Source organism: Ylistrum balloti, unplaced genomic scaffold, assembly GCF_031769215.1.
Source record: "Ylistrum balloti isolate Yb309-2 unplaced genomic scaffold, AGI_CSIRO_Ybal_v1 Utg372062, whole genome shotgun sequence".
In the NCBI taxonomy this organism is placed as follows: Eukaryota; Metazoa; Mollusca; class Bivalvia; order Pectinida; family Pectinidae; genus Ylistrum; species Ylistrum balloti.
This window is the reverse complement of record NW_026782995.1, coordinates 60,213-74,490: the sequence shown is the minus strand read 5'-3', so window position 1 is coordinate 74,490 and position 14,278 is coordinate 60,213. Positions and strand designations below refer to the sequence as shown.

The 14,278-nt window shown below is 33.1% G+C and overlaps 1 protein-coding gene across 1 annotated transcript; it reads right to left on the bottom strand.

Moving 5' to 3' along the window:
- Window positions 1-546: 546 nt before the first annotated feature.
- On the bottom strand, window positions 547-10,253 carry LOC132564214 (uncharacterized; the record flags this gene model as incomplete). The annotated part of the gene is made up of 3 exons (XM_060228888.1): window positions 10,196-10,253; window positions 8,326-8,613; window positions 547-834 (listed from the first exon to the last, which is right to left on the bottom strand). Coding segments are annotated over exons 1-3 (628 nt in total), but the record flags the coding sequence as incomplete, so codon positions are not given.
- Between the last annotated feature and the right edge of the window lie 4,025 nt (window positions 10,254-14,278).

Here is a 14,278-nt window from a genome sequence, read left to right as displayed (position 1 = left end):
CTGACATAACTTACTGTACATTACTAGATGGTAGAATGTGTCTGTATCTAAAATCTGACATAACATACTGTACAGTAGTAGATGCAAATATGTGTCTGTATTACCAACCTGACATAACTTACTGTACATTACTAGATGTTAGAATGTGTATTACCAATCTGACATGACTTACTGTAAAGTAGTAGATGATAGAATATGTCTATGTTACCAATCTGATATAACTTACTGTACAGTAGTAGATGATAGAATGTGTCTGTATTACCAATCTGACATAACTCACTGTAAAGTAGTAAATGATAAAATGTGTCTGTATTACCAACCTGACATAACTTACTGTACATTACTAGATGTTAGAATGTGTATTACCAATCTGACATGACTTACTGTAAAGTAGTAGATGATAGAATGTGTCTGTGTTACCAATCTGATATAACTTACTGTACAGTAGTAGATGATAGAATGTGTCTGTATTACCAATCTGACATAACTCACTGTAAAGTAGTAAATGATAAAATGTGTCTGTATTACCAATCTGACATAACTCACTGTACAGTAGTAGATGATAGAATGTATCAGATACTCCAATGCTACATCTGTATTCCCTGACATCTAACAGTTGTACATTACTGATCTGTAGGCTGTAGATTCCACTCTCTTTGGTAACAACAAGTCTCGTCTTTATTGAGTCTGCTAGATTCGGGTTGATTCGTGTTCCGCTGACGTAAATAAATCCAGTAGAAGTGACAGCCCACGATGCACTACCACCAGTATCAGGACATTGTAATGTTAATGTTCCTCCCTGTCTAGTGTATACTGGACTGGCTGATGTCACACCTTAAATATAAGCAGAACGCAGTCAGCAATAAAACTGAATTTCCGTAATATTTGAAATATCAGTTTTACTTATTTCTACATGATAATGAATAGAGTTTGGTATATCCATAAGACAGGGAATGTTGGTGATATGTTTAATCAATCAGATTTAATTATTGGTGTATTTTCTTTACGTTACATGTACCTCCTGCTTGTATCACAGATTATTTAATGTTTTTGTCGATGCCGTATTTTCACTCACGATTTGAGGGAAGTTTTATGGTCGACATGATGATCTAACTGGCAAATATTCTATTTCCATTTGGTGAAAGGCCTATTCTTATTGCTTTATTTCCAATTCTTATTGTTCTGGCGTTTTTGACTTAATGGTCTTTTGACTGGTAAAAGAGGTGATCAAAGTCTGAAAAATCTGAAAAAAAGATGAAGGACATTGATTGAAAGTGTCAGTGTAAAATTTTCAAGTTTGTCAGAAAAATCCTAATGACATCATGGATCATAATCTAACAATGGTATAAACTAATTCATGCATTTATAATATTTGTAGGTTTTGTCAGGGTCAACGTATTGTCTCTGTATGTTATCCCTAAAAAAGGTCAAGTAACATTTCCAGGAGGAAGGTAAAAAGGAAATTTCCCCCAAACTTTTTCACCTTTTGGAGCAAAATTTGCAATAATCAGTATGTCAGTATGTCTGCTTCAGCTTTTCTGTATTGTTTATTTACTGTTAAGAATTTCATATGTTTCTTTCTACATTGTAAACTGCCGACAATGCGATATACAAACATTACATCAATTTCTATGAAGAAGGACTAAAGGACAAATCAAATAAATAACTAGAAATTGTTTCTAAGAATTTTGCAGGCTTTTCACTTCTTTGGCGACAATCTTGGATATCGGACATACTCCCCAAAAAACAGCACTAGTTTAAGTTAATCTCAGCTTCATTTACGCAAACCTAACCAGAATTCCACAAACTGACCGGATCAGCTCAAATATATCCATTTTCAAAATGGCAGTCATGGCAGCCATCTTGGATTTCCGACCAACTTAGAAAATAACAACTCTTAGTCAGGACAAAAATGGTAGTCCTTCTTCCCAGCATGCTTAATATCAGTTCCTCCTTGCTTTTTGTTTGATCAATGATGTTTGAAGATTTCATATACATTTGACACCTGTGACCTTGAATGTCAGTCAAGGTTATTCATATTTGCAATCCTTATAATGTAACATCTGATGATCAATATTAGTTATTTAGACCTTGAGCAACTCTACAAGAAGATTGCTGAACACTGGTACCCTATTTTGTATATCCGAACTTTGACTTCTTTCGGAAACCGGATGTTGACATTTTTCATGAAAATAATATATGAGAAAGTTTCTTTGTTTGTTAATATCTATAACATAGCCAAAGACGAACTTTCTATTTTAAAACGTTAAGGAAGTACAACTACATCAAATTAAATTAAAGAATTTTTAAGGTGAAAATATATTTGACCCCTGTGAACTTGAAAGTAAGTCAAGGTCCTTTATATTATCAAACTTTGTTGCCAGTTATATTTGCTTCATATATGTGAAATATAGAGCCTCTAGGCCTTTCAGAACTTGAATTTTGAGGTACGTTTTTCTTATATCAATCGACAGGAAATGTCCACAGAATATTTATGTCCGAAGTTGAAGATTTTGAGCAGCTTAACAATGGAGAAATTACCATTTAACGATTTTTACATAATTGACCCCTGTGACCTTGAAAGTGGGTCAAGGTCATGTATATTAACAAATTTGATGGATAATTAAACAGACATCTTACACATGAAATATCAAGACTCAAGGCTTTGCAAAACTTGAGAAGAAGTTTGTCAAATTTTGTAACTGAAAATAACACTTTTGAACTTTGACCCCTACCGGAAGTTGACCTTTGCTTCCAGTATTTTTCTTTTGAATATACAAAATATGATCAAAACTGAGGTCACTAGTTTAAACAGTTCTTGAGTTATAGCATTTCAGGTAAAATCAGAAATGACGTCATGGCGGCCAATTTGTTTTTCCGATGAATTTGTAAATGTCACTAAATGGTAGAAGACATATGGGGAAATCTTTTCAGTAACAATTTGATGAAATATAGCTCATCAATATTGATCAAGAACGAGTTTTTCCTACTTGTCAGCATTTTTAAAAGATCAAAGAAAATTTTCAAAATGGCCTACAGCGGAAATGGTAAATGTTTCAGAAGAACTGAAAACACTAAATTCATTGGAAGGATGTTCTGCATCGATCTGAAGAAGAAAATTTCAAGAAAATTGAAAATTGAAAACAAAAAGTTAAATTTTGAAAACTTTACCCCACAGCGAGCATGTTTATATATGTTTTGATAACATGCCATGACAGAAATTGAGATAAGGAAATTCTCTACCAATAATATAATTGCACAAACTCTCCACAATGATGTTTTTTAAGTTACAGCAGTTTTAATGTTTTTAGTGTATGACGTCATGGTGGCCATATTGGATATTTGACCTATTTGATAATGTTCCTGTAACACCTTCAGACCTTCATTAAAAACATACTATCAGAACCATCAACCTTTCTTTCCCTCATCTAAAGATAGAAAAACTCCACAAAATACGGAAGAAGAAAAAGAAGAATAAAAAGAATAAGAAACTCAACAAAAACAATAGGTCTTTCCACCTTTGGGTGAAAATCCCAATTAAAAAATATTAATAAATAAAAGTATCAAAGCCTCATTAGTGTGAGGTTCGAACCCCTAGCCATAACATATTTCCTCATTTTAAAACTATACAACTACGGTATTGAAATTTATCGACTGTTTGCTCGAAAATGCATATGCAGCTAGCCTATAAATAATCAGGTAGTAACTTGCATGTTATAGGTAAAGTAACAGAAATATTGCTGTATTAACTCCTAAATCATTTAGAAGAGTTCAATGCTGACTTTTTTCAAACATGTACATGATGAAGTGTAAGATGTAGTGGTTTTAAACAAAATTACGACCTTGACTAAAAGAAGACATTCAAACTCTTGGCTTGTAAACCTTCTCATTTGGTCAGATCACATGATTAAGTCAATGTGTACTCGGATCAGTTGATGTATATTTGCTTTGATCATTAAAATAAACTAATTTTATCAGTACTTATTTAATTAGTCTTCCGAACTTTGTGGAACCAAATCATTTGATCAGTAAGAGAGTTGTTTATATTTTATTTAGTTGATGCATTCAGTTTTTCTTCAGCATTACCGTTATGGTTGGACGCCATATTGAAAATTCCCTTTGATCTTAAAAAATACCAACAATTTGGTAGAGCTTGCTTTAGATCTATACGTAATACAATTTCGTTCAGATATTGTGGAAAAGGTCATTTCCGATTTCAACTCTAATTGAAATATCTCATGATCATTAACAGCTGGATGTATTGTACCCGTTTTAGGATATGCTATGTAAGGTAAAAAACAAATAACATTTCTCAGGAAACATTTTCAAACGAACATTAATGTTCGTTTGTCAAAGTCCAGAGTAGCCTTACTATCATTGCCTTAAGAGATAGTCTGTAAGACACTATCGTCCTCAATGAGTTATTCCTGCAAATTTCCAAATTATTTTTTGCCTCCGATTTCAAACGTGGTATTACTTTAGTCTGAACTTGTAAACAGAATTAAATCTTATTTAGCATTCTTGTAAGAATATTCATTCAGCAGGTGTTAGAACATTTGATTTTTGTGATTATCAGGGAACATGGTGGCCATTTTAAAAGTAGAAAATTCACTTTAGTGGGTTATTCGTGTGTACTTATAAAACCAAGTGTATTATATCAAATCACTTAATAACATTTTAATCCAAAAAAGATTTTCCCCTTTGCTCATTTTTACCTAAAATACATAACTTTATTGTCAATCAGTTCTAATTACTTTGCACAAAATTCCTAATTATATGAGGTAATTTTTCGTATACTGTTTGAAGATGTTTTAGCAGATCATTAAAAATGAACTCCAATAGAAAGTTGTATTTTTGACCTTCAGAAAATTCACAAAATGTACAAAGAGCATGTTCTTTCTCACAATCCGTCCCACTTTTATCTCTAGTTCCCAGTGTATTCAATATGATTCCTTGCTTTGTATATATGATATCTAACATGTTACTATCAGAATATCCATGCTTAGTGTTCTAAAAATGAAGAAATGATACTGTAGCATTTAAAAAATGAAACTTCCATTTTTTTTCATTTTTGGCACTAAAGTCTTTTATTTTTTACTGTAGATTATATAGCGGCATTTCAGAAAAAAATATTAATATATCGTTTTGTAGATAAAGGTTATTATAGATAAAACGTACACTTTTGCTCAGTAAATTAAACATTTTTTCATTACAAATATATATATATATGTAATAGAGTCGATTTTTATTAATTCTGTGCCGCCATTATTGGTGTATCACGTCGTCAGTTTTTTTCCGCGTCTTCTGCTTAAAGTGTCCCCTGAGAGGTCAGCTATGTTGAGCTTAAATAGTTCTGCACATAATCTACACATTGCCGAAAATGCGAATGCCGTGGAATGTTCCGTTACTGAGAAAATAGCGACTTTGCTGAAAAACACACCTTTGGCTGAAAGACGTTTACCTCGTTTTCGGGCATCCAAACCTGTGACGTCATAAGCTCAGCGCTTTTGCTGATGCAGGCATATTGACATTACTGTGCTACATGTGATTGTGATCTATTTTAGGGATTTTCCGGGGGTAACTTCTTTGTTTATTTACCTGAAAGTACTTCACATCATCGCAATATTTAAGGTAGTGAACGAGGGGTCGGTGAATTAGCGCTTAAATCCGCTAAAACGGCTTCCTATCGAGGAGGGAAGCGGTGTGCAGTGTACGGTTGTCCTAACGGTATAGTAGTACTATAGGATAGGTTATGTGTAGAGACGTCATCTAAACTCATAATCACACCTGTGCCAGGCGCGTACCAGTACTTGGGTAAAAACCATTCAAATCATTGTATAAACTTCCAAAACATCATTTTTTTATCATCAACACAGCGAAGGGTGTTATGATTAGTTGTGGACACCCTATATATATATATCCATAGTCCTACGAAAATTCCCCTCGGACGAAAACTCTCCGGTACGAAAATTTCCGACACCGTCCTAACACGGATGGGGTGTCGATGCATGCCTTCCCGATAAATAGGCCAGGTTTATGCAAACAATTGATTCAATTTGTTTTGAAGAAGAGAGACATGTGGAAAGGTCCAACGAAATATTCATATTTATGTTCAAAACATTTGGCGGAACTTCATTTCCAATTCGGTGTAATGATAGCAATGGATCGGACTCCGCCGAAAAGAGTTCGAATTAATGACAATGTTATTTTCCTCCTCACTGGATACATCGTCATGTAATTCCAGTTCAAATCGGTAGGGCTGGATTCCGTCTTCAGAAATATCATCCACACCATAATCAGACTCCTCAAAACTCATGTTCAAATCGTTATCAGGTGCGTGTCGTTGTTACTGTCAGTCATGTTGACTGCCATTTCTGTTGAACTTATGACGTCACGAGTAGAAGCGCCTCGATTCCGCGGTAATGACGACTACGCTGATTAGGTCCGAGCGGACATGTGAAAATCGACAACTTTGAGCTTTAATAACTCGACACTGGAGCGATGGATTTTGACGGGATTTTTTTAATTATTATTTTTACGGCATTCTTAACATTATATCTAAATATAAAATTACACACAGGATACACTTTAACTACTTGTGCGTTTATATATGTTGTGTACTCATGTCCACTTTACCTATGTGACGTTATACCTATATAGGTGTCCAGGTATTCAGTTTATTTTACTGTTTTCGTTCTCATTCGGTGTCATGGCGAGGGTTTTGGTGGACAATTGACTTTTCACGGGTACAGACATGTCAAGGCCGTATGCCGTGCAAATATATAGTATGTTGTCCAGAACAATATTATTTAGGCGATTTTTACATAAATTTTTTTCAATTTTCAGGTGAAAATTAGTTGTGTCATATTTTAGTTGAAATTTACACATGAATTCCTTTCCTAGTCTTACAAATTTTTAACACAACGATTATTTTGACACCTTCAATGTGAAATAAAAGTCTTCGTTGTTTACCTCCTTTCTTCGGCTATCATGCCACATCTTGAATCTTAGCACTTCGGAATGATCGAGATCATGTCATTTAGCAAAACCTGTGTGTTCAATCACGCAATATATATTAACGAGCAAAATCCTTACTACATCAGCATGTGAAACGCGTTGTAACCTAACCCGGAAGTGTATGCGTAAAATGCCATCAATTCCATAATACCGCAATGAACTCTGGGAAATAATGGTGTTATCAACCAATGAAATTGATCACTGGATAATGATTTACGTGTTTTTAATTTAGATTCACCCTTGGCTCAAGATATTCTGATATAGATATGACCAAGTTGTTTTATTTTCACTGGAAAAACGGCTCATGTTTTCATGATTCGCTGAAATTTTAGGACTAGCATTATACTATTATTTATATAGGGTCATGCAAACTGTATTACTTCAATAAAACTTTTGATAATGTCACAAATTCTACGCTATATACATGTATCAAAATGGTTAAGGTTGATGCTGTTCAATAATGCGAAGAAAGTTCTTCCCGATATATTTTGCTAACACTCAGTCTATAACTAGAGATCTGGAGTTAAAACACTAAAAGTTTGATTATTTGCGTTTGTGATACTCTAAAATCGATCAGTACTGTGTGTGAAATTGCAGTGCTTTGAGATCACAGTAATTGATAACACTATAGATTTAACAACTCAATTAATCGTTATAACGATAATTTTTTTTCAAATACATGCAAATCATCAGATACCGATTATCAAGCTTTGTCATGTTTTGAATACATGAGGTAATTTAAGATTATTGCATTCTTAAAACTTACCAATAATTTATTGAGTTGATATTATGTTTCTCCCTGGTTTCAATAAAACAATATTAACTTTTTCTTGTTATTTCGACATCATCAGTTTCAACATTAACGTTATTGAGTTAGAATGATGTGTTCACCTCTTAAATAACTGTTGTCATTTTTTTTATTTTGTGAATTAGAATATATATATGTATATACATATAATAATACACAAAAAATTCGAATTCTTACTCAATGCATTGCATTATGTAAACTATTTATAAAATACTGGAATTTCCGAACGTCTTCGTTTCTGGCTATAGATCTGTACGACATTACAGTAGATAGGGTACTGGCCCCATATAAAACCATAATACCTGAATAGATGAAATGAATCACTTTCAAACTGTGACCGTTATGATAATGGCAGCATGCAGTAATATAGTCTAACACTACACATGGATATAACCTAACAATATACCTTATACAATGGCCATCTTTAGCCCCACTGTACATGTATATATCTCAGTGTCCGTGGACTGAAACTTCCCTGTGTGACACACCCGTATACATACCTTGTACAATGGCCATCTGTAAAGTCACTGTCCCGTCAACCGTACATCTATATATCCCGATGTCACTCGACCGGAACTCTGTAAATGTGAGTGTATAACTCCTTCCTGTGTGACTCGCAAATATCCGTGATTTTACATTGTCATCAAGGTCAGCTTCAGCCGTAGTTTCTGTGACATACAGGGTACCTCCGGGTCCAGTCCAGCTGAGAATCGTAGCCTGATCATCGGCCGGACAGGTCAATGTGACGGGGGTGTTAATCTGGATATATACTGGTGTGATGGTCTGACCTGAAATCGTCAAATGATTTCTAGAGGAGATTTTTTATCACAGATATATTAGAAGGTATATGACAGGCTTTTTATTAGAAAAGTTCAGTCTTAAGGCCATCAATTGCGTTGATAGATTGATTTTAAACGGAAACTCTATTAACATTATAAGACAAGACATGAGTCAAATATTTGGTTGGATGCAGTCGAAACGAATTCCCCTTTAAATTAGCACAATTGTGTGTGTATTCTCCAAATAGAGGTGAGAAGGCACCATTCATCATTGTTTATTTGTTAAACAATTGTACTTTTTTGGCCGATCATCTGTATATCATTATTACCAATCATTCTAATATATATCATGTATGAGATATGTATAGTCTATATCACATACATGTATATGTATAGATGTAACTTAAAGACGTTGTGTGTATATCGATAAACTATTTGAAAGGAATAAAATCAACACGACAAATGTATCCCGCTAACGTTTTCAGGACTAACGGCCATCTTCAGAATGTATAACCTGAAAACGGCAGTTAGGCCTGAAAACATTATAATATACAGTTGTCGTGTTGATTTTATTCTTTTCAAATAATTATATACTTATATGTTTCCAACAAACCGTCGGCATAAGAGTCGAAAATTATGACATAATAGGGTTGGTTTTTTTGACATTCTGATAGCAGATGGTCAGCTGTTACAGACATCTTTTGAGCATATGCCAACAGCAATTGTCTTATTATTTATAGTTAATGTGTTATTCGGGAGGAGGGTGTTAGTAGGTATAGCAATTTTTCAGGTTTCCTCCGAGACCAGGTCTTTTCCCCAGTTTCCCGGGACTAGGCTTATTGCTCAGAATCCCAGAAACGAAATAAATAAAAGGTAATTAACATGTTGATTTGGAATGAATCATTTGCCAAATTGTGATGTGATTCGTAACAAGAAATGACTGATTGACTTCTGAAATGCAGGACTAAAACACAGCTAAGTAATGTCGAGTCAAAAGTCAGGTTATATACAATTTAGACTGCTAGATTTTTTATAGAGTAAACAAAATAGAAGTGTGTAACATCCCTGTCAGTAATTAGAGGATGCTGGGCACTAAGTCAAGTATGTTTATATCGATTCAATACTTGAACTATCTGTCATAGGCGTATTACACATGTGGAGTTATTGTATACATATTGCTACTTATGTGTATCATCTTTAATCAATGAAGCTAAAACCTCACATATTTAGTATACAGAAATAAACTCGGCCGTTATCTCTTATTTGGCTTGGTGTCGAAATAATTTAGATGTTTTTTTTTTATTTGCAACATTTAACATATCACGTCACACATATTAGAGCTAGTCTTTACTAGCAGACGATATTTGTTTTGGGGAGTGCAATGACATCAGGTTTTTTTATAACAGTGAATATGTTGCACGTTGGTCGTAACCTACTTAGCCGATTATGTGGATGGTTGTCAGGTATGGCGTTCAATTAATTTGATAGTCATTATCAATAAATAGATAGAGGTAGATTTGACAAACATATCAAATTATCAATTTAATTATTGTCGTCATAAGATGACATCAACTGACGATAAATCACGTACCTTGTACACCAACGTATGTTACAGTAATTATCAACAGCGTAGAGAGGAACATGGTGGTCCAACCTTCTACCATGTTAAACTTCCGTGTTAATTCAACGAGGAAGTTTTAATGCTGTGCTAAATATAACAACACATTGTTGACATTTGCGTGAGAAAAAACTACTCTGAAAGTATTGTTCAAAAAGTCATCGTTATAACTTTGTTATCCAATATTACAGTATCACTTTGTCGCGAAGTGTACCATTATCATTTTGTCACCATATGTACCAGTGATAATATATCATCCATTGTATTATTATCAATTTTTTGTCACCCCATGTACCAATATTTGTCATCATATGTAATACCAATACTTTGTCACCCTATGTACCATTATTACATCATCACCATATGTACCATTATTACATCATCACCATATGTACCATTATTACATCATCACCATATGTACCATTATTACATCATCACCATATGTACCATTATTACATCATCACCATATGTACCATTATTACTTTGTCACCCTATGTACCATTATTACATCATCACCATATGTACCATTATTACATCATCACCATATGTACCATTATTACATCATCACCATATGTACCATTATTACTTTGTCACCCTATGTACCATTATTACATCATCACCATATGTACCATTATTACTTTGTCATCCTATGTACCATTATTACATCATCACCATATCTACCATTATTACATCATCACCATATGTACCATTATTACTTTGTCATCCTATGTACCATTATTACTTTGTCACCCTATGTACCATTATTACATCATCACCATATCTACCATTATTACATCATCACCATATGTACCATTATTACATCATCAACCTATGTACCATTATTACATCATCACCATATGTACCATTATTACTTTGTCACCCTATGTACCATTATTACTTTGTCACCCTATGTACCATTATTACATCATCACCATATGTACCATTATTACATCATCACCATATCTACCATTATTACATCATCACCATATGTACCATTATTACATCATCAACCTATGTACCATTATTACATCATCACCAAATGTACCATTATTACTTTGTCACCCTATGTACCATTATTACTTTGTCACCATATGTACCATTATTACATCATCACCATATGTACCATTATTACATCATCACCATATGTACCATTATTACATCATCACCATATGTACCATTATTACATCATCACCATATGTACCATTATTACATCATCACCATATGTACCATTATTACATCATCACCATATGTACCATTATTACATCATCAACCTATGTACCATTATTACATCATCACCATATGTACCATTATTAATTTGTCACCCTATGTACCATTATTACTTTGTCACCCTATGTACCATTATTACATCATCACCATATCTACCATTATTACATCATCACCATATGTACCATTATTACTTTGTCATCCTATGTACCATTATTACTTTGTCACCCTATGTACCATTATTACATCATCACCATATCTACCATTATTACATCATCACCATATGTACCATTATTACATCATCACCATATGTACCATTATTACATCATCACCATATGTACCATTATTACTGTGTCACCCTATGTACCATTATTACTGTGTCACCCTATGTACCATTATTACATCATCACCATATGTACAATTATTACTGTGCCACCCTATGTACCATTAGTACTTTATCAATCTATGTACCATTATTACTGTGTCACCCTATGTACCATTATTACTTTGTCACCCTATGTACCATTATTACTGTGTCACCCTATGTACCATTGTTACCTTGTCACTCTATATACTGGTATTACTTTGTCACTCTATATACTGGTATTACTTTGTCACCCTCTGTACCATTATTACTTTGTCACTCTATATACTGGTATTACTTTGTCACCCTCTGTACCATTATTACTTTGTCACTCTATATACTGGTATTACTTTGTCACTCTATATACTGGTATTACTTTGTCACTCTATATACTGGTATTACTTTGTCAATCTATATACTGGTATTACTTTGTCACTCTATATACTGGTATTACTTTGTCACTCTATATACTTGTATTACTTTGTCACCCTCTGTACCATTATTACTTTGTCACTCTATATACTGGTATTACTTTGTCACTCTATATACTGGTATTACTTTGTCAATCTATATACTGGTATTACTTTGTCAACCTATATACTGGTATTACTTTGTCACTCTATATACTTGTATTACTTTGTCACCCTCAGTACCATTATTACTTTGTCACTCTATACACTGGTATTACTTTGTCACTCTATATCACTCTATATACTGGTATTACTTTGTCACTCTATATACTGGTATTACTTTGTCAATCTATATACTGGTATTACTTTGTCACTGGTATTACTTTGTCACTCTATATACTGGTATTACTTTGTCACTCTATATACTGGTATTACTTTGTCACTCTATATACTGGTATTACTTTGTCACTCTATATACTGGTATTACTTTGTCACTCTATATACTGGTATTACTTTGTCACTCTATATACTGGTATTACTTTGTCACTCTATATACTGGTATTACTTTGTCACCCTCTGTACCATTATTATTTTGTCACTCTATACACTGGTATTACTTTGTCACTCTATATACTGGTATTACTTTGTCACTCTATATACTGGTATTACTTTGTCACTCTATATACTGGTATTACTTTGTCACCCTCAGTACCATTATTATTTTGTCACTCTATACACTGGTATTACTTTGTCACTCTATATACTGGTATTACTTTGTCACTATATATACTGGTATTACTTTGTCACCCTCTGTACCATTGTTACCTTGTCACAGTATAAATGAGTTAAACTATGATTTTCTGTATTAATATACATCGTCAACATGCATATGATTTCGTGTTACTACAAAACTGATATGTTCTTTAAATCAAAACATCACCATAAATTTTTTCTTTTTATTATTTTATTTTCTATTTTACTATAAAAGCTTTTAAAATAAAATTGTGTAAACTGATCTACAAAAAAGTATATTGCATGTACATAAGGACATAATCTACACTAGCAAGCCTTCAATGAAAGCAGGTATTTATGTAAATTCTAACACTGGGTTTGACATCAAAGGAAACAATTTGACTTCAGTATATGCAAATGTTTTTCACAAAACCATTCAAAATAACATATTTTATTTGAATTAAGCAACATTTTCGGCCGCAAACAATTTAAGCTCTTAATTGCTTAAAATCTCACATTTCTTTTCGTTATATTCTCAATCCTTCAAGAAAATTAGTAGCAAACAATCAAAAGATAAAAATGTTATAATAACTGATTACACATAAGTATAAAAACAAGACAGTGATATATAACCATGTACCACTGAATCAACTCCAGTCGGAATGTTGTATATTAATCAGCCACTGTATACAGTGTTTGTATGGTAATTAATGTTTAGGACAATTACTATCAGTAACAGTAAGAAATCATTTGTTTATGATTAAAACAGAAATTCATCTAAAGTTCTATATGATCTTCACTGATTTAATATAAAACTAAGGGAGACAACATTATAATACAGATTATACAGATTTGGGTACAGATTTACGTTAGATGACCTGAATGAACACACTAAAATCAGCAGGACTGATTAGGAATCAATCAACACACAAATCATTTAAGTGTAATAATGTAAACATGTATTTATCATCTTTTGAATTTTATCGACAAGTAATTTAGCAACTTATTTTTTAAACTTAAATATTGTAAACCTGACAGATAAATTTAGGAAACTAGTTTTTTTTCTGTTTTGTTTCAACAAGCCTTTGCGAGTACAAATGAGGAGTCTTATAAATCACATACCAAATGGAATTGAATATGCAAATGATGAAGAAAACAGACATTTCTATGATAAATATTTCAACTGTACATCTGAGATTGTTATTGTTCAGGCACAATACAATTTGTAGATATGTAACATCATAGCATTTTCTAGGGTGACATTACAATAATCTATATTTACACACACACACACACACCCTCACACACACACACACACCCACACAC